Source organism: Piliocolobus tephrosceles, chromosome 12 (assembly GCF_002776525.5).
Source record: "Piliocolobus tephrosceles isolate RC106 chromosome 12, ASM277652v3, whole genome shotgun sequence".
Classification (NCBI taxonomy): Eukaryota; Metazoa; Chordata; class Mammalia; order Primates; family Cercopithecidae; genus Piliocolobus; species Piliocolobus tephrosceles.
In genome coordinates, this window is record NC_045445.1 from 66,250,220 (window position 1) to 66,276,534 (window position 26,315).

At 35.6% G+C, this 26,315-nt stretch overlaps 1 protein-coding gene across 2 annotated transcripts in view; it reads right to left on the bottom strand.

Annotated features, from left to right (window-relative positions):
* The window catches only part of KLHL4 (kelch like family member 4), a 179,105-nt gene that overhangs the window by 30,388 nt on the left and 122,402 nt on the right, over positions 1-26,315 (bottom strand). For both annotated transcript variants that reach the window (XM_023202337.2, XM_023202338.1), the window contains exons 2-9: positions 24,908-25,075; positions 24,385-24,521; positions 20,823-21,019; positions 16,556-16,768; positions 13,194-13,380; positions 6,301-6,525; positions 4,839-5,001; positions 2,744-2,956 (exon numbers count right to left, since the gene is read on the bottom strand). In XM_023202337.2, coding sequence (XP_023058105.1) covers positions 2,744-2,956; positions 4,839-5,001; positions 6,301-6,525; positions 13,194-13,380; positions 16,556-16,768; positions 20,823-21,019; positions 24,385-24,521; positions 24,908-25,075 — 1,503 coding nt within the window. The remainder of the gene's footprint in view (positions 1-2,743; positions 2,957-4,838; positions 5,002-6,300; positions 6,526-13,193; positions 13,381-16,555; positions 16,769-20,822; positions 21,020-24,384; positions 24,522-24,907; positions 25,076-26,315) is intronic.

Below are 26,315 nucleotides of genomic sequence, written 5' to 3' on the forward strand. Positions count from 1 at the left end.
GTATTTCTGAGATATTGGTTGTAATATCTCCCATTTCATTTCTAACTGGGCTTATTTGAATCTTTTCCTTTCTTTTCTTGGTTAATTTTGCTAATGGTCTATGCATTTGGTTTATTTTTTTCAAAGAACCAGCTGTGTGTTTTATTTATCTTTGTATTTTTTGTTTGTTTCAATTTCATTTAGTTCTCATCTTTCTTTTCTTCTGCTGGGTTTGTTTGTTGTTTTTTCTCTAGTTCCTTGAGGTGTAACCCTAGATTGTCTATTTGTGCTCTTTCAGACTTTTTGATGTAGGCATTCAATGCTATGAACTTTCCTCTTAGAACCACTTTTCTGTTTCCTAGAGGTTTGGAGAGGTTATATTATCATGATTGTTCAGTTCAAATAACTTTTTCTTTCAATCTTGATTTCTTTTTTCTTTTTTTTTTTTTTTTGAGACGGAGTCTCGCTCTGTCACCCAGGCTGGAGTGCAGTGGCCGGATCTCAGCTCACTGCAAGCTCCGCCTCCTGGGTTCACCCCATTCTCCTGCCTCAGCCTCCTGAGTAGCTGGGACTACAGGCGCCCACCACCTCGCCTGGTTAGTTTTTTGTATTTTTTAGTAGAGATGGAGTTTCACCGTGTTAGCCAGGATGGTCTCAATCTCCTGACCTCGTGATCCGCCCATCTCGGCCTCCCAAAGTGCTGGGATTACAGGCTTGAGCCACTGTGCCCGGCCTCAATCTCAATTTCATTGTGACTCAATGATCATTCAGAAAGGATTTTGCCATGTTGGCCAGGCTGGTCTTAAACTCCTGATCTCAGGTGATCCTCCCACTTTGGCCTCCCAAAGTGCTGAGATTATAGGCATGAGCCACCACGCCTAGCTTGTGAATGCTTTTTATTTATGCTATTTCACTGGAGAATTTTCCATTCATATTCCACATGATACTTATTTATTTATTTATTTGATGTGTTTAAGTTGGACTTCACCTTTCTCTCATACCTCCTTGATTGGCTTAATAGTTGACCTTCTGAAATCTTCTTCTGGCAATTCAGACACATCATCTTGGTTTGGATCCATTGCTGGTGAGCTAGTGTGATCTTTTGGGGGTGTTAAAAGACCTCATTTTGTCAAACTTAAAGAATTGGTTTTCTGGTTCCTTCTCATTTGGGTAAACTATGTCAGAGGGAAGATCTGGAACTCAAGCACTGCTATTCAGATTCTTTTGTCCTATGGGGATGATGCCTTGATGTGGTGCTCTCCCCTTTCCCCAGGGATGCAGTTTCCTGAGCACCAAACTGCAGTGATTGCTATTTCTTTTCTGGATCTAGCCACCCAGCAGAGCTACTGGGGTGGGGAGTGTCTGCCATGAGACCTGTGATGTGATCCATCTTCAGGTCTCTCAGTCAGGGATACTAGCACCTACTCTCATGGAGGTGGCAAGGGAGTGAAGTATGCTCTGAGGGTCCTTGGTTGTATTTTTGTTTAGTATACTGGTTTTGTGTTGGTTGGCCTCCAGCTAGAAGTTGGCACATTCAAGAGCCAATCAGTTCCATTTGTTTAGGAAGGATACAACCTTGCCTTAGGCTTAGGCAGTGGGCAGGGCCATAGAGCTACCAAGAAATTATGACCTTTTTGTTTGTCTACCAGAGCTTAAAGAGAAAGACCATCAGGTGGGGGCAGGGTTAGGCATGTCTGAGCTCAGACTCTCCTTGGGTGGGGCTTGCTGCAGCTGCTGTGGGGGATGGGGTGTGTTTTTCAGGCCAACGGAGTTATGTTCCCAGGGGGATTATGGCTATGTCTGCTTTGTCACATAGGCCACCAGGAAAGTGGGGGAAAGTTGGCAGCCATAGGCCTCACCCAGCTGCTATGCAGCCTGCAGCCAGAAAGGCTGGTCTCACTCCCACTGCTCCCCCACTCAACAGAACCTACTTTATTTCAAGGCAGCCAGTGAGCAGGACTGAGAACCTACCCCAGGCCATAAGTCTCCCAGCTGAGAAAGCAAGCAGGCTCACAGTTCCTCGGCTGTCCCTGCGCAGCAATCCACCTCCCTCAGAGGGTCTGTGGATTCTCTTGGCTTTCCTGTTACGTTCCTGCAGTAGTTCTTAGAGCCAAAGTTCACAATATGGTTCTCCACACACTGCTCTGTCTATGTGAGTGGGAGCTGCGAGTTAGTCCTGGCTCCTCTCCACCATTTTTTCCCCAATCTCAGTAAACTTATTTTGATTTGAGTCTCCTGAATTGGTTGAGTGATGTAGCTTGGCACAAAATTTATTTGTTTACCACCTTGTCTTATTATTTTATAGTGTGACTATATAACAATAAGATGGCATATTCTTTTTACATACTTTATGCTGAATCTGAAATGAATATGGAATATTTAAAAAATATATTTTTAGCCTAAGAGAAAGTATACAATTTTACAAAAGATAAATCCACTAAAAGGATTAGCATTTATTGGAAGACTATTTTCTGGTTGTTTAAAAATGTAATTAAACACAGTCTATTAAAAATAAAAATAAAAAAATTAAAATTAGCTAAGATCCCGTATTTGAAAGAGCCTGGAACAGGAGAGGACTAGAGTCTTAGAGGATCCTAGCTGGGAAAGGACTTGTTCTCCCTAGATTCCTGTTGTACTATTTAATTTTCTTAGAGTGAGCATAAAAATAAATTGATTTCCATTTAAAAGAAAAAAATTCTTTCTATTTCTAAAAAAATAAATAACCAAATAATTACATACAGAAATAAATAGAAAAAAAACTTACCGTTCCACACAGTCAGAAAGCCTGGAGCAATGGTTGGAAGCAGGGGCATCATGCCCCCCTACAACATATAAGAATCCGTTATATGTGGCAACTCCCACACCTCCACGTCTTTTGGACATTGGAGCACACAAACTCCACTTGTTAGTGTGTGGGTCAAAGTATTCCATTGATTTGAGGCAGGAACTTCCATCACGTCCACCAATAGCATATAATCTAGATAAACAGACAGAACCGCGAGTATGTATATGTGTGTGTATACATACACACACAAAATGCATGCATAGAGTGAGAGTGAGAGAACTTTGCACAAAGCTTTTCAAGTTTCTGAAGGGTCTGACTATATATTCTACTACTACACTATTTTGCAGTGAAGAGCAGAAGTCTGTGAATAGATCATTACCTGAGGGCACCTGTTAAAATCTATCCCAACCCAAACCTCCCTTTTTCACTATCTTTGTCACAGACATTTTAACATAATTGAATAAAAGATTTCATGGGATATGAAGCACAGAAGAAAGAGGGAAAGATCAAAAGGATTGGCAGGATAGTTCCAAAGACCAACTCCAACAACTTTACAATTTTAGCAGGGTTCAATTACCTAGGAGCAGAATCTGTTCTTTTTTTTTTTTTTTTTTTTTTCCTTTTCTGTGGAGAACGGGGTCTCGCTGTATTACCCAGGCAGGTCTCGAACTCCTGGGCTCAAGCTATCCTCCCGCCTCTGCCTCCCTGAGAGCTGGGATTACAGGCGTGAGCCACCACGCCCGGCCTCTGTTGTTTTTATGTATAACTTTATATTTGCATTAAAAAATTATCACTTAGAAGACATTAACTTAATAAACAACTAAGGAAGGAGGACAGAACCTAGAAACTAGATTTTTTTTTTCCCTAGGAAGTGATATTGGCTATGACATTTCTCCCATACACTTTAAAATGCCATTCTTTTGATTAGCATTTTAAAAATAATTTTAAAGTTATCATGCATTAATAAAGAAGACAGACATGTATTAATCCTTATTCCTATAACTTCCCTTCATGTTGAGTTGCAAACAATAGCAACTCAGCAAAGCACAATTAAATGGGGCAAATTTCATATTTTCATCCTGTTCTGTATTAGGTAGGAGATTACATAACTGAATCACCTGGCATCATTCAGGTCAGGCCACAGATAGATTTAGAGCTTGAGCTCTAAGACACTTTAAAACTGGACCTCCTCTTAACTACGGACATTTCCGATTTATTTCTGTGCACAGTTCTAAAAACAATGTGTTGACATTTTGACTGAGACCATATCTATGATAATGTATTGGCTTCATGTATAGTCAATATAAACACACAAGGCTGTCTCTGGCAACTGACCCAACCTATTGTCTGAAACTCGCATGATTCATTACCCTCTTATATGCTGGTCATTGTCTCCAAAGTTCCCTTGTCAGAAAGCAAATAATACCTGGTAACAATTCAAGCTCTTAGAAACTTCTAACATCATCATGTTTTAGTATAATATCTCGGAAGTGATAGGCAAGTGACAGGAAGAGGTAAATATTCAGGAAGGGTGAGACTAGGTAGGATTCTATATTTAGGAATCCTGAACACTCAGGAGAGAGATTGTTGAAAGAATAAAAGAATCACCTTGTTATAACCATAGACAGACTAAAGTTTTGATAAAAATAAATCATAATGTAAAAAAAGTAGTAACTTCTTGAGGGTAAAATTAGAACTGGCTTGCCTGTAAAAGTGTTTCTCAAGTTTAATGTGCACAGAAGTCACCTGAAGATCCTGTTAAAATTAAGATTCTGATTCAGGACGTTTGGGGCGGGGCTAGGATTCAACATTTCTAAATACATCTCAGGAAAGGTGGATGCTGCTGGTCCCAGGACAACATCTTGATTAGCAAGGGCATAGAGAATATTTCATCGAGTATTTATTTTAGACAAGTATTTTCAGTCCTAATGGAGAGTTCCAATGAAGATCTTTTATTATTGATAACAAGTATGTCCAGGTTGTTTGGAATGCTAATTGATTGATGGATCACATCACTGAAGTTCTGTACTATATGACCTGGAAGCAATGAGCATGTGTGTTTCAACTTACTCACTTGTTGTTTAATGCAACAACACCGACTGTGCTTCTAGGAGTTGACATACTGGCTACGTAATTCCACTGTCGTCCCTCAGGGTCCCATCTTTCTACAGTATTTAGATAGCTCCATCCATCATGACCACCTACAGCATACATTGGTCCTTCAAGAGTGGCTACACCTAAAAAAATTAAAATAATATGTGGGTTCACCTAGGTATGCCACACACAATGAATATTGTTTCATTTTGCAAGCAATTAATTGCTTAACTTTTTTTTTGCTTATTAAACAATTTTGCATACATATGAATCATTTACTGACTGTTGTAAAGCTAAATATGGTTTTCTAACCTTATGAAACTTTCAGTTTTAGTTACTATATCATGGAAGGGTATCATTGAAGTCAAAAGAGGCAGTAGAATGCACCATTTCTAGATATGTAATTTAAAAAGCTGGCTCTTTCTGGCAAAATTTCAATATTGTTTGTTGCTCTAACATGTAGATACAATATGATGTTGATTCTTAGATAAACCTTAGAATTACAGGCTGACTGTAGTAGGTCTTTATAAGTTCTGGTGTTTAATATAGGGATAAAAAGATTCTCAAGAGCTAACTTACTAGACAGCTTTTTAATGTTTAGTTAGAAGTTTGTTCTTTCAGGTATTACGAATAGCCCATTTCTGCTTCGCATCTGCTATGATAATTTACATAATTGGTTTTTTCCCCACCTTGACTATCCCAATCAACCTCTCAGTGGTATATCATCATCACTTCTCCTACCTATTTACTAATATCAATTATATTGAAAAATAAGCTTGCTCTGATTTCTCTGCAGGATCTTTCTGAGCTATGTCTAGGAATAACACTGGCATAACTATATAATATAATTATATAGTGTATTATTTGGCAGAGTCAATTTATCAGGATAATTGGGACAAGCAATACCATTCCTGAATCTGCCGCTTTTTAGCTCTGTAAAAGTCAAATAAAAAAAAAAAAAAAAGGAAATTTTTCTGTTGTTCAGCCAACTCTTACGATATCACAAAAATATGGAGCCTAGTATAAAGAAAGATGTATCCTGACAAATATTCAGGAGAATCAAAATTCTCCACTATGGGCACATGATTCATCTAACTAGAAACACAATCCCTCTCAATCGTCAAGTACTTTCCTCTCTAAATTGAGCTTAGAAGAAAACTCCTTGCTGTAGTTGTATATTAGTTAATAGTAAATCCCTTTGAAAAGTTGTTATCCTTTTTACAAGGAAACCCCTTTAAAATACTGGTGGAAGGAAATCAGGAGTAACCTGCAACAACAACAAATGTTTCCCAGGCTTTTATCATTTCCTTAAGTTTTTCATCATTTTGGAGACATTTTCACTAAGGATTTGGCTAAATCCCAATTATGTGCTGCTAGATTTAAATTTTTAAAAACTCTACTTACTATGCCTTCTTGAAAAATACATTACGTTAAGCTCTTACCTAAGCCGTGCCGATGCGTTGACATGGGAGGCATCACAGTCCAGATTCTGCCAACTGGATTAAAACATTCCACTGTATTCAAAGTTTTTAAACCGTCTCTTCCTCCCACGACATAGAGCTTATTATCAATAACTGCAACTCCAAATTGAAGCCTACGGCCATTCATCGTGCCAATATGTAGCCAACTGTTGGTCCTGAGGTCATATTTTTCAATAGTAGTAGTACCTGACAAAGGGATATTGAACAATGGTAAAATGTACTTTTATTGACATTTTGAATTGGTATTATACACGTTATAATTATATACCCATAACTTACAGCACAGTATCAGTGATTACAATTCAAATGAAGTAAGTAGCCCAGGTAATTCTACAACCTGGAAGATAAAGCAAAGGATAATCTTTTACCACTTCTGGATCCAAATAGAAGAGTCAAAATAAAATGTTTTATGTAATATGTTTGGTTTATACCCTTACAACGCTGGCTTTGGCTATGCTATTCTACTGGTAGTGTCAACACAAGTGTCAAATGACATAATTTATGACAAAATACCTTGGATTCTATTATTGAATGTTTGCACATCTGTTACAGATGTAATTATTTATAATCATTCAATATATTAATTTATGTTTTTTAATTTGTTTTGGGTGTGTGTGTTTGTGTGTGTGTTTATTTGTGTGTGTGTGTGTTTATTTAAAAGACATGTAACTAAAGGACCAGGAATGAAAATTATTTTTAAATGGGCCTTTAGCTGGGTGTGGTGGCATGCACCTGTAGTCCCAGCTACTTAGGAAGCTGGGATCAGAAGACCATTTCAGCCCAGGAGGCGGAGGCTGAAGTAGGCCAAGATCACGCCACTGTACTCCAGCCTGGGTGACAGAGTGAGACTCTGACTATATAAATAAATAAATAAATAAATAAATAAAATTCAAAAAATGTTAAATGGGCCTTTGGTGTTGATTCACATAATGTTCGATGATGGTAATGATGTAAGAGGTAGACAGAAATTTATGCAGATAGTAAGGGCAAGAGAGTCCTTGGTGGAATTACCTTTCTAATCAAAAGCAGCCCCCCAAATCATTTATTTTCTAACAAAGAGCAGCCTGAAAAATCAGGCTGCAGACATAGATAAGCAAGCTGGAAGCTTGCACGGGGGAATGCCAGCAGCTGCACCGACTGGAAAGGGCTACCTTGGGGGCAGGCATTTCCAACATGGAGGCTTCATCTTCCCTTTTTTTTGTTACCACGTGTACAGTAAGAAAGAAACGGGTAGCATGGCCAGCTTAGGCAGAGAACCCACCTGCATAATAAAAGATTGGTGTGGGGGGCGGCCAGAGATTCGTGCCCTATGCAAATGGCACACTTGGTCCTAACCAGTCTTTTGCTCCCTACATATATCAGACACCACCTCTTCACCAGCTCATCTATAGACCCCCCTGCATTTCATCACAGATCTGGAAACCCATTTTTCCAGGGCCCCTCTCTGTAGCAGAGAGCTATTCTCTTTCTTTTGCCTGTTGAATTTCCGCTCTTAATCTCACTCTTTGTACGTCCACGTCTTTGATGTCTGTGGCCATGAGACAACGAACCTCGTGTGTTACCCCAGACAATGAACCCGCTTCAGTAGCACAAAATATTACAGTTGAAAATATAGAATTACAAGGTATTACTTTAAGTGTTAATATAATTTTATTTTCTGTTCAATCACTAATGTACAAAGTTTACTGCCATAGTATACTGTCACTATTGACAAAGTGAACTATCACTACTGTCATAATGAATTGTCACTTCAGTAGGCAATGCTTCTTACCATTCATTTGTAATAGCTGCTGCTATTTTTTAGTAAACGCTGATTCTGCACAACAGGGAAACTTCTGAATAATAAGCAGGGTGGAAAATGATAGAATTATTTTTTACATCTATAGTGTATCTAATAGAGTTTGTGGCAGGTTTAAAAAATTTCATCCCAATTACACAAAGTCAACCACAGTAATAAGCAAAAATACTTTCCAGTTGTTCCTTTACTGGGAGATTTGTGAAGAAAATGCAGTCCATTAGTTATAATGAAGATGTAGTTAACATTTGAAGCAAACCCACTGGCAGTTACAGGGCAATAGTATGGGGTCATATCCAGTCAAAATTTAAGCAGAGTGTATATTAAATATATAGCTGCTCGTTGATCAGACTGAATTAGCGGAAACCGTGTTTCCTTCCTCTAACTTTAAATATATTCTAGTGAATAGTGCACTGTAAGTATTTGTGTTCCAAATTTTGGGTTTTCTAATACAAACTTGTAAATACACAGGGACTCATTTACTCTTTCTCTATCATTACTGCCTCTTTCACTGATAACATGGATTTGACTGAATACTGATTTATAGATTAGCAATTGCTCTACTGACTATATTTACTGCTAAGAGGTCAAATTATAACACCTATCAAAACATCCTTTCTACATTAAATATCTTTGAATGGTAATGTTAAAACTGAAATAACTACAAACTGACATCTACTTTTATTCTATGTTTAACCAGTCAGTTTTCTCTGAATGTTTTCTACTTCTTTCCATTTCCTCATCCCAGTCTTCCTATGTCTGTATTCTTATCTGCTTGCTATAATTTTAACTTTTAGTTCTCTTTTTGTCAGTGGACTTTACCGATGACCTAATTTAGATTAGGAAATAAAAGCTAGTCTGCACTCATTGTTATGATTATGAAGATATGAATGGTGGGGTGATTAGAAAATTGTACAAGTCTACATTAATCAGCTGTATGTAGAAGATTTACACTGAGAAATGTAGATGTGTGAATCATGCCAGGTTAAATTTTTCAAGGCATTAGATTCAATATAGAAGATAAAATGATCCCACAACTTTTGACTGCAACATGAGCATTTATGACTGGTAGTTCTACATATCAAAGTTTGAAGACTTCTCCAGCCCCTTTGTCCACCCCCAGCAATTCTTCAGCTAATCAAAATGTATATTCTCTAGCTGCTTTACTAGGGCAGCTCTATATTAGATGGAAAAATATAAATTCATTTTTTTACTATCTTTTCCTTTAAAATTTTTCTGTATAAATAACTCTCTGCCCCAGAATGTTTGATATATTGTTTCTCAATTCATTTCTATGCTCTTACCCAATGTTTGTTCGTAATCTATTCAAGAGTGAACAAAACCCATCAAACTTATCAGTGTTGTTGAGAACACTGTAGTTCCTGCAGTAGTAAATATATCTGATGTAACAATTTCCTCCATTTACTTTACAAATGTTCCGAAAGTGACAAGATTAGCCTTTACTTTGTCTCCTGCCATACTCTTTATTCAGAATTTATTTTTTAAATAAATAAAAATTTGCAAAATACTATGTATGTACAAGACATCCAAAGTTTACTAATTGACAATTTAACAATTTTGACTCTGTGATCATACTTAGCACTTTCTAATGATTCTTTCAAATATGTTGTAGGAGTTACAGTTAGCCCCAGCCATTTGTGTGATACCTATATTTAACAGCAATTCTGAGCTTGTTATATGAGTCAGAGAGGAAATTAGAGACTGAGGAAGCACTGTATTTCTTAAACATCAAAATATAAAAGTTATTTTTTAAAAAATTTTTAAAATTTCAATAGTGTTGGGGGTACAGGTGGTTTTAGGTTACATGGGTCAGTTCTTTAGTGGTGATTTCTGAGAATTTAGTGCATCCGTCACCCAAGAAGTGTACACGGTACTCAATATGTAGTCAATAACATCTTTTAAAAATAACTGAAACAACACACTATAAGAAAAGGCATATGTATAGAAATTAATGTTTATAGTTTTGTGAAAATATGTAAAGTAGTACAGTTTTCAATGTCATACTGCTTTATACAGATAAATGCTGCCCATTTAATGTTTTTGTTAGACTTCTTAGGTTTTCTTTCTTTCTTTTTCTCTTTTTCCTTTTTCTCGTTACTACGTGTTTACCCTGGTTTTCTAATAGATTCTAAAATCCCCAAAGAGTTTTGTTGGTGTTCTTTTGTCTGTAATAGTGGCAGTGTAGGAAAAGGAACATCGTATTTGAATAAGAATTTCATCTCCAGCCTTTCTTCATGTTTGTCCTTGGGTTGGCTATCTAACCTTAAGAGGGGCAAAGTAGCGGTGACATTATTGTAACATTATTGTGAGGATTAGAAACGATGTTTGCAAAATGCCAATCAAAGATTAAGTCATCAAGGCTGGGCGCGGTGGCTCAAGCCTGTAATCCCAGCACTTTGGGAGGCCGAGACGGGCGGATCACGAAGTCAGGAGATCGAGACCATCCTGGCTAAAACAGTGAAACCCCATCTCTACTAAAAAATACAAAAAAACTAGCCGGGTGAGGTGGCGGGCGCCTGTAGTCCCAGCTACTCAGGAGGCTGAGGCAGGAGAATGGCGTGAACCGGGGAGGCAGAGTTTGCAGTGAGCTGAGATCCGGCCACTGCACTCCAGCCTGGGCGACAGAGCGAGACTCCCTCTCAAAAAAAAAAAAACAAAAAAAACCAAAAACAAAAACAAACAAAAAAAGATTAAGTCATCAAAAAGGTAAGGTTTTACTATTCTTTTAATGGTCTGCAACGTCCCATGAGCCTTTTATAGTGTCTCCAAATACCAGGAACTCAAAAGTGTCTCATCCCCTCATTTATTTCCATGACAAACTTTGGTAATAGAGTCCAGAGATTATAGGTTCATATTTCACTCATTTTTAGAGACTGATAAGGAGTTATAGATACTTATAAACATTTGTTGGAATACATTTCTTTATGGTAACAAGAAGTTAACCAAGATTAGCCCGAATAAAATGCCAAAGATAAAAAACAAACACAAAAACCAAACAAACACAAAATTTTCCATGTCTCACAATGCAAATTAGGCTTTTTGCAAAGTCAGAAATGAAGGACAAGTGCACTTGCATTTTTTATTTAATACTCTTGTAATTTAAATACCAAACAATAAATCTTTTAATATGCTATTAATATTCAATTTAGTCAACAAAATGCAATAAAACCTCAAGTTGCCAGACTGGAAATTAATTATAGGATCTCATTGTCCTATAAAACTTATCTTATAACATTATTGTTACAAAATACAAAAATATTGTTATTTGTTATTTTCTGAAGAACATCAGTTCTTCAAGTAACACTACAAATCTGCAGATAATTGCATTTGCAATCTCTTGTTTTATGGGCTTATGATTAATAAGCATAGTTACTATATAGTCTTCCAATTTTCAATTACATATATCAAAGAAAATAATGTGATTCCAGTAGGACTTCAAACCAAGTTTTTAAACTTTTTTTTTTTTTCTATCCCGTATCCTTTCCTCATTTCCCACCATCCCCCAGTTTCAAGATGTCGCTCTGAGATAAACTTTACATCCTTGGAATGTTTTCTTTCCTCTACTCCCTTTCTTATCCCATTCTATGCTCCCATGCCTTATGCACATTTGTTTACCTAGATGCTTGATAAACACACACCATACTCACTCATCTGGTCAACTATTTCCTTAGAAGCTTCAGGGGCCACATGCTGATACAGACCAGACACCTCTAGCCACGATGGCACCAGCCCCTTAACCAGATGGAACAATAAATAATTCAAGACAAGCCACTGAAGTGGGTCATAACACCTGACACTTCCTAGCCACGCTGCCTATTCTGCATTCCAAATCCTCTCTTTAAAACCCCCACATTCCCTCTACAAATGGAAGAGTAGGAATTTTTGGAAAGAATTCCACCCACTCCTCCCCTTACTAGCATGGGAAAGCAAATCTTGCTCTCTTTATATTGCACCTCACTCTTGTTATTATAGCTTCTTTCTACAAGTGGCCAGCAGCCAGACCTTTTGCCAGGTGCAGTCTCTTTCCTTTGTGATTAACATGTGAAAGGAAAATAAATCTTGGGACCCCCCCAAGCCAAGAAGCCAAAAGAAAAAGTCAAGCTGGGAACTGCATCAGGCAAACCTTCCCCGCCTTTTTATTCTTAAATAGGATAAATACTGAGATTTTTTTTTTTTTTTAAGCTACATACCTCCCTCACAATTTACCCACAAGGAAATACCCTGTGGGCCTCCAGATGCTTATCCTTAAGCAGTTAACTTTGAATTTCACCCTGGCAATGCAAATTGACAGCTTATTTTCATAGGTGCAGGACAAAGGAATGACAGAACTTAGTGTCATCCCTCTGTTCACCTGAGACAAATGCGTATCTGATTGCTTCCTCTGCTTTATTGTTTATGAAAAAAATGCAGATTCTCTAAGCCAGACTAAGGCATAAGTGAGTGTTCTTGTACTTCCCTCACATGTAAATTGTGTATTCAGTGAAAAGCTAATCAGATACTCAAAAGAATGCAACCATTTGTCTCTTATCTACTTATGCGCTAGAAGTCCCCACTTTGAGTTGTCTCGCGTGTCTGGACAGAACCAATGTACACCTTACGCATATTGATTGATGTCTGATATCTCCCTAAAATGTATAAAATCAAGCAGTACCCTGACCCCCTGGGGTTCAGAATGGGCACATCCTTAACCTGGGGAAAATAAACTTTGTAAATTCATTGAGACCTGTCTCACATACTTTTGGGTTCACAAACATTAAATAAGTTTTCCTTGAAAAGATATAATATGGCAAAGTAAATATTCAAATTTTAAAACACCTTCTATAAAGTAAAAGTGCCTATTAAGAGTTCAACACTAGTTGAAAGGTTATGTCTCATAAGGTAAGTAGAAAAATGAGGTCACAACATCATATAAAGCACACTGTTTATGAAAATTCGCTTTAGGTGCACTCATTTAACATGGCTTTAATATCACCCTTATAATTTGCAGGCTGTTAAGAATGTATCCTTTTTGAATGAAGACACTCTAAGTTATTTTTACCTTTCATAGCATCCATGCCTCCTACAGCATAAAGTGCCCCTACAGTTGATTTTCTAGGTTTTGTCCGAGGGCTTTGCATCATGGATCTTCTCTCAGGTAAAAGATGATACTTCATAGCTTCCATCAGGAGCTTCTGACACTCAAGATCACCAGTAAACATGGAACTGGTTTCAAGATCTGCCAGTAACTGCAAAATAGTGATGCACGGCATATGAACAGAGCGTTCACCATTAGAAAGAACATATTTGTATTTATGTAACTTTGCAGGCTGGGCGCAGTGGCGTACACCTGTAATTCCAGCACTTTGGGAGGCCAAGGTGTGTAGAACGCTGGAGCTCAGGAGTTTGAGACCAGCCTGGAAAACATGGCGAAACCCGGTCTCTACAAAAAAATACAAAAATTAGCCAGGTGTGGTTGCATGTGCCTGTAATCCCAGCTACTTGTAGGCTGAGGTGGGTTGATTGTTTGAGCCTGGGAGGTAGAGGTAGAGAAAACTTGAGCTAACCTAAAGGTAGAAGTTTGATTATTTAATGTTTTTTTGTTATTTAGTAAGATTTTTATTTTCACTTATCAAGGAAAATAACTAAAAGTCTGCTGGTAGTAGCTAATGATCTCTGCAGATTTATTTGACACATTATTCATCTTTTGAATGTGTACACATATAATTTAAAGGAGCAAACATCAAAAAGCACTCATAGAAAGTATCGCGGAAAGCAGTCAAAGAGAATGGCTGTGTCTGCACAAGCAAGAATCTCCTAGTCTACTGAATGCGGCTAACACAAGTAGCAATCTTTTTGGTGGATTTGGGGTAGTTGTGTTGGTAGTGATGGTCATGCAAACATGCTCAGTTAAAATAATAACAGACATGGTGGATGGTATCTTTATCATCTGATCACTTCTGTACAGTATTCTGAAAGCAGGTGCTTTTTAACTGAGTTGAGATACATGCCTTAGTAACTAGCCAGCATATTAACAAAAAGAGATGACCAATTCTTTTTAACTATCATTACCTGGCAGACAGTGACCTTATTTAACACTGATAAAAGTGAGGTAAAGTATTTTTCATGAGATGAGTTGGAGAGAAGTCAAGAGTATATTTCAGAATGTTGTCAAGAGTCATCTTAGATTGGTTCCCTTGGAGTTTTGGCTCCACAGTATCATGGGACATTGAGAGGAATAGTGAGCAGGTTGCTGGAATAGAAGAGGTAATCTTATTACATTAAACTTCTCTGAATTTTCCTGCTCTCCGTGTGTTAATTTCAGTTCTGTTCTCACTCCGCCTGTGATATCTGATGGATCTTTATTTTGACCTGCCTCATGAGAGTCCAGGCATTTGCTTAATGCACATGCTTTAGAAATAGGTCTAAAAACTAGGCTATGTATTTTTCCCTAAAAATACTCTTCAGAGATTCATCACCATCCTTTTTATATGTTTCATTTCTAAAATACTTGTAAAGTCACCTTTTAAATTCTTTTGGAAAGCCTATATTTGCATGATATTGCGTATCACTACCATCAACAGGAAAAGTTCACACAGTCCATATTCTAGGTCTAAGGCATACTCAGAGGTGGGCTACCACAGTACTGTTGGTTGTATATTTGGGCTAGAAATTTCCCTCCATTCCAATAAAATAACAGAAGTTTAAACTAAGAGGTTCACTTTGCTGAAAATGTCTTATAGACTTAAGGCTCTGTAAAGATATAATACTCTGATCTTACACCAGTGCATCTTAAGTTTTTTATGCCTAAAATCACAAGGAGAAATTGTTAATACACAGATTCTTCAGCCTGTTCCCCTGAAATTGATTAACTGGGTCTGCAGTGGAACATGAGAAATTGTATTTTTAATAAGTTCACAGACCCAGGAATATTTTGAAAGGCAGTCTTTGAGAATCTCATATATCATATAACCTTTCTTGAGAATAATACACATAAGTGTAAACGTTCACTCAAATATAAAATTTCCATAGATTCTAAAGATCATCTATCAATCCAAAGATTTAGAACCTTGGATCTAAAATTACATATATATTTGTTATTTCTGTTTCTGGCTTTACTATTGCCTTGCTCTTTGGATAAACTTGCTATAACCAGAAAGGTAATCAATGTTCTTTCATTGCATATGGATAGATTCTTAAGAGCGTGCATAGAGTTCTATGAAATTTAATTAACAGCTGGAAGTTTTAAAAAATGTGGAAAAATCCACTGGGCACAGTGGCTCACGCCTGTAATTCCAGCTCTTTGGAGGCTGAGGCAGGCGGATCACAAGTTCAGGAGATCGAGACCATCCTGGCCAACATGGTGAAGCCCCATCTTTACTAAAAATACAAAAATTAGCTGGGCGTGGTGGCACGTGCCTGTAATCCCAGCTACTTGGGAGGCTGAGGCAGGAGAATCGCTTGAACTAGGGAGTCGGAGGTTGCAGTGAGCTGAGATAGCACTGCTGCACTACAGCCTGGCAACAAAGCGAGACTCCTTTTCAAAAAAAAAAAAAAAGAAAAGTGGAAAAATCATCAGCAGATTAACAATCTATTTTTCAATATTAACACTTAATTAGTAACTTTGTTATAAAAGTGGATTCATGTTAATATTTATAACATTATTGATCCACTAAATCTATACAAGGTCTCTGTTTTTAATTTGGATGATATTTGAGGCCTATAGCCACAAATTCAGTATATATTACATGCATATGTGCAATATATCCACATGTATTAGAAATTTTATTGATCAATTTGCTACAGAGAAAAAACTGGTTATCACCAATGGTGAAATTATGTGGTGAGACTGCATTCCAAAATTCAGTATGAGGTGAGTTAACCCTGGATCTTATTCAAAGGTGTTTGTTCTTAGAATCATCTTTGCTATAATCCTTCAATTCAACATATATGGTGAGGATGCCTTTATGATTATGTTATAGTGCATCCAAAGTATGATAGCATTTTTTGATTATAGCAGATAATATTAATAGATATTATTCAGGATCTGACTCCTTCCTAGACTCTCCTCTGGAAGGCTATTGTACTAATTATTAACATTTTGCCTAGAAGGCATGCAGAAAAAAAAAAAAAAAATTAGCCTAGCCATTTTCCCAGCTTTTTACAAATATTATGTGGTGAAAATGAAACTAATGAGTATTCTGATGTTTATGGTTTAACCTTAGCTTTTTTTAGCCATGTTTTTTTCTGTTTTTTATTAATGCCTCTAATTGATGGCTGAATATGTCCTTCTGTGAAACAAATCTTGTACCCTCAAATTACCAGGAATCTTCTGAGAAAATAAAATTAGGCAAATAAGAAACGGATTAGTGCCTAGTGGTAGTTCAGAACTATATTTTAAATTACCTAGGTGATTTTCCATACCTGTGGTGGGAGTAATGGCAGTCTGATGTAAGAAAGCAGCATCCCCAGTTCTCCTTGCCTATTCTGCACATCATGCCCCACCCACTGCATTAGAGCATGAAAAATGGTCTCTTCATCAGGCACATTAATGTCATCACTGCACAGAAGTTTTGAAATTTCATTAGCTGGAAGCAGGAGGAATTCTTGGTTTTTTATTACCTCGATGAAGTGTTCCTAGAAAAGAAAGGTCATCTACTAAAACTCTGCACTTTAGAAATTTCTTAATGGAATAAGCATATCAAAGCATTTCATGTTCTTAAACTTCAGAAAATGCAAGAGACACAGATGTATCCACTTACAAAAAATAGGTGCTCCTGCTACCCGTGACATGGATAACAGGGAGCCTTCTGAAGCTGAGAGGCCAAATGCTTCCAGTGGGAATTATTTATAGAACACACAAGGTTAGCTTTAACTGCTTCACAGCCCACACAGGCAGAGTGTTGGAGTCAAAAGCGGCACTTTTTGCTCCCGGCTGCTCTATGTGACAACAGCAGCTCATGACTTCAGAGCTGACTCTCCAGCTGGTCTTCAGCCAAAAGTCATAAGAAAAAGGCTGGAACTTTTTAAGGTGGTGGCTATCTTGAAAACGTAGGAGAGTTAACTCTGGCTATGTATGTGAGGCAGAAAGAAACTGAATTCCTTAGAGATAAGAAAAAAAAAAAATGATGAAAATTTTCCTTTTATGGAAAAGTATGATCTTCTATTGACCAAGAGAAAAGTACTCTTTTACAATTGGTAACAATCTATGGGTTCAGGACAATCTATAAAGGACTCCTATGAATTTTTTTCTTTAGGAAAGAGGGAGGATGTCTTTTAAATTTATATATTATGCCCGGTTAATTTTTTTTGTATTTTTTTTTAGTAGAGTGAGACTCCGTCTCAAAAAAAAATAAATTTATATATTATATCTCAATTCTTTCTTCTTTCATTGTGTTGTATTTTGTCAAATATATAGTTTCAAACATCTGTGTTTCATTTTTTTAAATTAAAACACCATCATATTTTTTCTAGTTTATAAATATTACATGTTCTTTGTTTGACAACAGAATGATCATTTTTAATATTTCTCATAGTGAAGATCTCAAGTTTTAAATGAAATGAAATATATTTCTAAAATAAAGATAAACATACCTAACTTGCAATTGATGTTGTACAATAAACAGATATTCCAGGAACAGTGTAAGCTAATCTCTGAATAATTGGGGTCTCTAAATAAATCGAATCACCACCTCAGCTTTACTTTTAGTTTAGTCATTGTGGAAGTGAATCAATCAAATAAGGAAGTTATCCATACAGCAGTCATCAATGTTGACATATCCATCAGAAAGCTCTGATTGCCGTAAGTTTCAAACTGACCTATTTAGACAAATAACCCTTTGTGATTAAGACAAACAATTGAAAGAGAACTGCTGTTCTTAGTGTAGCAGATGTCTCTGGGTGAAGACCCCCCCACTTATACAAATAATGGTGATAGTAGCACAACTATTAATACATTACACTTGTACAGCACTTCACACTTTACTGATTTATTTCACAAGCATTAAGTCATCACCAGTGTGATCTTGTGAGAAAGCGGAATTAGTCTCATAAGAAAGCAGGTCATATGAGTTGTCTGATTCCCTATGGAGTAAGTGGCAAAGTCTGGATTCAAACATAAGCCTCTGAAATCATGCTTACTGCATTTTGTTTGATATTGCATCTGCTTTTCATAAGTGATAGGATTTTTGTGAAAGAGTTTAGACAAATATAAAGCTATAAAAGTTAAGGTTATATAGTACCGATAATTTATATAAACTCTGAAACTGCATTAATATTATGGACAACTCAGTATCTTCTTTCTACCCACTTTCCAATTAAAAACAAAGAGGAAAAACCCAGATTTTCTGATAGAATTTGTTATGACTCCAGAATTGCTTCCTAATGGGACTATTGAAAATTGCTGGGCAATATAGTAGATTAGTCTAAATAAAAAGTAAGTGTAATTTTAAAGTATCCGTATTTTGCATTGCAGTATCCAGTACTGTATACAAATAATTAGATTCACTTAAAGACGAATTTTAAATGGTTTTATTTGGGAATTATTTTGCTCCTAATTTCAAGGTAAACACTTACTCTATGCACCTTCCAAGGGAGACTTCTTTTGTGCCCTGCATTAACTATTCATTTTATAATAATCTACACTTACATTGTTGCAAAATTTACCAAATGACTATCACGTATTTGCTAAATGCTTCATTGGTGCAGACAACTATCTATATGATTTAAATGGTTAATTTTATGTGTGAACTTGACTGGGTAACAGGGTACCCAGACATTTGGCCAAATAGCATTCTGAGTGTGTCTGTGAGGGTACTTCTGGATGAGGACCATTCACATCAGGGAAGGCAATCTACGTTGTTCAGTCTACCAATGCACATGATTACAATTGAATCCCTAAATTGTTTAATATTATTCTTAGACATTAAAATTATTTACATTATTAAACTATCAATACAGTACTGCAAAAACATTATTATAGCAAGATCTTTATATATATTCCTGTATTTACAATAGATACTAACATAACTAAAGAAGAGAGATTAAGAGAGACAACAGTATTACATTTTCATGCACACCCTGCTTCAATACTCCATTTTGGTCACATAATAGGAAAAGGAAGACAAGTTCATTTTGAGCAACAAAAATAATTCAAACTTTTTTTTTTTCAGAATGTATTTTGCTTGCGAGTGTGTAATACTAAACAGGAAACTGCTAATACTTAGTTCAAGAACTTAAATAATTTAATAGGAAGTTTTCATGTTTATTTTTTGTGGTAGAATAAAACTTTGACCTTCCTAACTCCTGTTCCTTAAATTATATGGCATCTGTATTTAGGACACAGGAACATAAATGGTGTAATTAAATGATATATTTTAAAATGTCAATCCATTATAATATGATTCTCCATATGATGGTATTGTTTGAGGAATATGTTTCAAACTTCAAATTTTGAGCAATGGACCTAGGGTGGGAAGTAGGAGGAAGAAAGATTTGATAAGAAGTTTTTAAACAATTGAAATTTTAGAAATTAAAAAATTGCCTTCTGTATAAAACTCCAGAAAAATACTCTTTATATGCATCTCTATTCTAAAAAATGCTACATTTATGATTTCAACGTGTGACTTTCTATTGTTCACTTGTATACAATTGCTTTTTGTTTTTTAATATTAAATAACTGAAGCAATTTCATTTGTTTGAAATATTTTGATTGGGTTTCACAAAATGATCCATCTTGTGTCCTTCCCTTCAGAGGTTAAAAAGTTTATTTTTACTCTGCATCAGGGAAGTATTAGCATCTATTGTAAGGCTTTATTGAATATCCTCTGTCCATTTAATATGCTCTATCTTATCACATGCAACATTTAAGTAATTATCACCTATGAACATTTGCCTTTGATTTGTTAATAGAATTGAAAGGGATTTTAAGTTAGTTGCATTAATGAATTGAACTGTGAGTTGTTTTTAACCAAAGTAAAATTTGTTACTAAGACATAAAGAAGTTCATTCAATAAAATTATCTGGGCTGGGCGCGGTGTCTCAAGCCTGTAATCCCAGCACGTTGAGAGGCCGAGGCGGGCAGATCACAAGGTCAGGAGTTCAAGACCAGCCTGGCCAATATGTGAAGCCTCATCGCTACTAAAAATACAAAAATAAGCCGGGCATGGTGGCGGGCACCTGTAGTCCCAGCTACTCGGGAGGCTGAGGCAGGAGACTCACTTAAACCCAGGAGGCGGAGTTGCAGAGAGCTGAGATTGTGCCACTAATTTTGGTAGTTTTTAAGCTCTGACAATTATTGACCCATTAATATTAGCATTTTTCCTTATTGAAAGACACTTCACTTTCTTTATAAATCATAATTTGTGCAATTTTACAAACTAAAGCTCTAATTGTGCAAAAACATCAGAGAATTAACATTATCTTAATTCTATAGATTCTACTTGAAATATCCAGTTGTACAATTTATTTTGTGGCAGTATTTTTATTTCCTCAAGTTTGGGGATTTAATTAAACATCTGTAATTCAAAAAAGGAAAAGCTTGCTTGAGTGCAGCTCAACCAGATAAATGTTTTTGTTGAATATATAATATGTGAACGTCATCTACAAGTTATATAAGTTTATATTGCTTATTAATTTTATTACAACATTAACATATTTTTATTACAAGTTAAGTTGAAGCAACTGATTTTACCATAGTGTATTTGTGTGCCACATTCAGAAGTTCTGTACAGCCTTGGGCGTCTCCAAATGATCGAATCCCTAAGCAGTTTGAAGGATGGAGCTGCTTTATGAGAAAATTGGAGCAAACATCAATGACCTGAGTCAGCTGCAGAAGACAAGCTGCAGCCAACAAACTTTCAATGGTATCTTCTTTCAGTTGCAGGACTCCTAGATGGTTTGAAAAAGCAAAGAATGATTATAAGTTCCATAAAAATAAAGGACATGTCAACTAGTTAAATTTCTTTTTATTTTCCTCTCTAGTAGAGCTGTGCTTTTCAACAGTTCTGGAGCACATTTTGAGGCTAATATATGCAAGACAGTCTGTCCGTAAGCACTAATAAGATGGCTGAAATGAACCAGATTAAGTTATCAAAAATGACTATAGCAAAGAAACAGTGAATAACATTATTGTAAAGAAGAGCAGCTTGTTATTTCTTTATCATCTTAGGCCTGCATTTAAATCTTATTTCGATCATTTCACATTGCATATGTACATGAGACTATGACGTTGTACCTTAAACGCATGCAATTTTAATTTTTAAATCATTCCTGCATAAAGTTGAAAAAACTGTTTCATTATGACTCAAAGAACATTATGTCATATCGTATAAGAATCATACAATTGGCCATGCAAGTAACTGTCATTTGTGAGGAGGTAAACATCTTGGTAAATAAGAAACGCATTAAGCTTAATTGTTCATTTATTTTGTAAGAAGAACACTGAGCTTTTATGTCTATTTTTTGTATCTACATTAGCTGGTAAAGATGTATTTGCCCAAAATATTATCTCTGGAATTGACCCCTGGCACTGTCTCAAGAGGAAGCATATGTTGCCAAGAGTCTACAAATTAAGAATTACTTATTTGCTTTGTTATAAAAAAAATCTGACTCTTTTTGAAAATATCTGTAATGAATTTTTAAAAACAGAATCAGAAGCAATTTAAGTTAGTCCTTTTATATTTATATGTCTCTATTATTTTTGGAACAAGTATTATTGATTAGTTATTGCAAAAATTACATTATCTTTATGAGTCATCCCTGCTTTTTATTGTTTTTGCCACGTTATAAAGAATGTTTCAAATGGCTGATATCAATTACAAACTATTCCTCTAAAGTTTTTCCTTCTAAAATACCTTAATATGGGGCCCATATCGTTGCATAACCATGAAGAAAAGAGTAATACATATTGTGAGGTCCTGTATACATAGTTCAACCTGTAAAATACATTGTAAAGGGGTCCAGCCCATCAGCAGACTCTCTTGTGTTGTTCTTGTTCTGATTTTGAAGAGAGCGCCCTGCCCATATCTCATGAGACCTAGATAAATATGAACTATTCTCCAATTCAGATATAAATATTCATCTGCTATAGACATTTACATTTGGTCTGTTTATTAGAAAGAATATTCATTCGGAGAAATAGTTATAAATGTCTCGGGTACAGTAGGAAAGCATTGTGTATTACAGTGTACAGTATTCAGTTACAAGCATGCTTAAGAAAGGCTGTTTGGAGCTGGTTCAAGTTTCACTTCATTAAAGAGTAAAAGGATAGTCAAGCCAGCTGGCTGAATTATTTTATCCTACGAATGCTCATTGGGAACAAAAAAGATGTTTTCTAAGGATTAAAATGTATCAGGTAGAAGAAATAAAGTTCTTTCTATTTCACTCCCAATTTTAAAAAGTTTGTTGAAATTTTAGAGCATAATGGAAACTTAGGAAATATTTTTGTTTAAAGGCTTGTCAAGAGAAAGGTGAAAGTTGAAGAAGGGAATGAAGTACTGTGAAATTTCAAAGTAGTTTTGTTAGAACAGTGGTCTTCAAATAGCATGCATACTACTAGAGCTATATAAAACCTATCTGAGACACAGATCAATTTGATGTAAAGAAATTTCAGTACCTCAAATTCCATTACATACCCTTCCTAAAAAATGGTCTGCTCCCAAAACAGTTGTTACCACACAGGTTTTACTTTCCCAGTGTCCTATCCATAATTTTCTTTTTTCTCGCCTCATAAAAGGAAGTCACATTCCTCATCTATCCCAAAGTATACTATGCTACATTGCGGGGCTGTGGCACAGGAACAACTTTGAAATAAAAGCTTATTCATACATATTGTTATTAGGATCTAAATCATATCAGATTCATCATATTGATACTTTCAAAATGTACAATCTGGTGTTTTTTAGTATATTCAAAAAAGTTTGCAACCTTTATCACTATCTAATTACAGAACATTTTCATCACTCCCAAAAGGAACCTCATACCTATTGACATTCATTCCCAATTCCCTCCATATTCCTACAACCAATAATTTACCTTCTGCCTCTACACATTTTTCTATTTTGTACATTTAATGTAAATGGTATATTAAAATAAGCCATCTTTTGTGACAAGCTTCTTTTATCTGGCATAATATTTTCAAAGTTCATCCATGTTGTAGTATCTATTACTACTTCATTCCTTTTCTATTGTCTATTAGTATTCCATTGTGTTCATATACCGTATTTGATTTACCCATTCCTCAGTTTGTAAACATTTGGGTTGTTTCTACTCTTTACTTATGAATAATGTTTATATGAACATTTGTGTACACAATGTGTGGACATGTTTTTAACTCTTGGGTATATAACTACGAATGGAATTGCTGAGTTATAAGGTAGCTATTTTGTTTAACTTTTGAGGGACTGTCATATAGATATATTTTTAAATGAATTGTTTCAAATTCTCATAGGATTGAGATTTGTTAGATACATTTAAAATGCAAACTTAATAGTGCTTTATAAAAAGGTTAATGTTTACAATATTTGGGGAATGTATACTTTACAAATACTTAAAATTACAAGGTATTTTAGTCATTAATGGAAAATGTAAGGAGAGTACATCGTTTTTCAAAATTATTTTACAGACAGTGCAAGCGAAAATGTTTGAAAATGACTCTGTTGGAGAAAACTAGGAGGTAAGCTTTTAGTCTTAAGAAGAGCCTAAGTATACATAACCAAATAAAAGTATTTTAATACAAAGGGACCCTGAAGATGAAATAATCATTCTGGAATGAAAGTCAAAATACTTTTTAGTCCCCAAACTCATTGTTACCTTTATTTACAGTTTGAATAGATATGAAAATTATTCTGAATGAATAGAATGACTAAATGTCTACTGTAGGATTGGAAAATCCCACTCTCACTCTTCTTTTTACAAACAAGAATGTGCCCACACCATTGCAGAGTTGTTCCTGTATGTTTGTTAAATAGCTGTCTGCTCTCATGTATAAGGTATTTCTACATATTATATACCTCTTGATCTTTTATATTACTGGGTTTATGTCCTGACTATGCCTTTTCATTACTTTAGGAAATTTATTTACCTGTTCTATTCTTTAGTTTCCTCACCTTTGTAGTATTAGTAGCAGTATTACTACTACTGAGGAAACTGAAGAATAGTAGTAGCAGTAGCAATAATAACTACTACTGCTACTAATAGTAATGTGTGTTATATAATGTAGGGTCATTATGAGTTAATGTGTATTAAGCACTTACCTGTGTAAGCATATTGCACCAAGGAATTCAGTGCATTTGGATCTACTCCTTCCATCCTGACCTCTTCTTGTTTGGCTTCAAGCACATCATTAGTAAACATTGCAGCAAAATAATCAGACACTGCACTGAGAACCAACCTGGAAATAGGAAATATTGGTAGGAATTTAAATGAGTCAATAATTTCACTGAAAAGCATGAAATGGATTCAGCAAGTTTGTAACACTAGTGAGTCTGTTTTCTCCATAAAATCTTTTACAATTAAGTGTAGTGAAGTTAGAAAGGTCAAACATGTAAACTGATGTTTTTTAGAGGGTGTGTTTGTGTTATACTTTCCATCATCAGTCTTTTCAAAGTTTGGCTCTTCTAAATAATACAGAGAGAAACGAATCACATAGGCTAGCACTTTTTCAATATAGGAAAATAAGTATTTTTACAAATATTCCAATTTATAATCCATGTACTTATTATCTCTTATTTATAATTGCCCTACTCAAAACCATTCTGTATACATAAAAATACTTACCTATGGGCTGGGATGCGGAGGTGTCCTGCAATTAGTAGCACATCACATAGTTGCTTCTCTTTCAAGTAGTTCTCCATTTTACGAAGAGTTTGCTCTGCGTGGTTTATAACGTGGAACTGCTCTTCAGATCCGGTGGCGTTCATTTCTTCAGAGTGCTGTGTATCTAATCTGAAAAGCAAGTAAGGATGAGAATATGGTTCATCATATAAGTTTGTAAAAAATTTAATTTTTCTCTAATGAGAGTACAAACATGTAATTGAAATTTAGGCATACCAACTTCTAAAGGAAATATGTTGGATTAAAGTAAAATAAAAATTTGTTTTCCAATCTTAGATATTTTACTATAATTACTACCTAACCTTTCATTAAAGTGAAGTGTGCTGGTTAGTGTTTATATCTGAAATGTAACCAGAACTATGTACAATTCACCAACAGGGCTAGTGATAGTTGTTATATTCACAAACATAAAACCTATATTCTTTTATTTATGTGGGTATTATAATTATGTCAATAGGCAGGAAACCCTTAGACCTGAGTCAAAATACTTTTAAAAAATTTGATTATGTCCTGAATCTTCTCCCTGGAGTACTCATTACACATCAGAAATATTCCTCAAAGAATTTCAAGCCTAAGAGTTTCATAGCATTCTTCACAATGTCATTTCCACCTTTTATTTCTTACTATTTAGTCAAACGTGATGGCTTTTGGATTTACAATAATAAAAGCGGGCTACCTATATTTTCAACATTACACAATAGTGGGATTTAAATCTCAACACAAGTACATACAGGCTTACAATCAGTAGGAGATGGCCAATTGATTGGTTGGATGAATGTGCTTAAATATGTTGCTTATTACATTTCTTGCATCCAGGCATCATTTGCTAACCACCAGTTAGGATTGGTTTTAGATCTCCTCACTCCCAATTCAGTCTGTGTTTCTTTTAAGACAATTGGTCCAAGGTGACATTACTTTCTCTGTCTAATTCAAATACATTCTCACTCTTTAAATCTTCAGTCGCAATATTGTACTGATAAGAAGGGATCATGGTATGAAAAGCTCAAAAATTGCCTGCTACCTCCCTTCAGATGCACTCTTGTTTACTTGTTCTGGAAAGGAACAATTTCTTGGCACCGTAGACTGACAAGCATTCAGGTTGCACTTAACTCACATTATCCTAATCTTTTCTCTTTTCTAGTAATGATCCAGTTCACATTAATTGAGTCAAACATTCAATGTCGAATTAGCTTAGCTATCCTCATGTAACTGCACCATACATTAGAGTGGAACATATTCTGAATATATGTTTGAGAAGTTTTGGCTAGGAAAAAAATTTTACTCTAAATTTTCTTCTTCTTAATTTGGTTAAGGACAAAAAATTATCTTCAATTACCAGCTAATTTAGGAT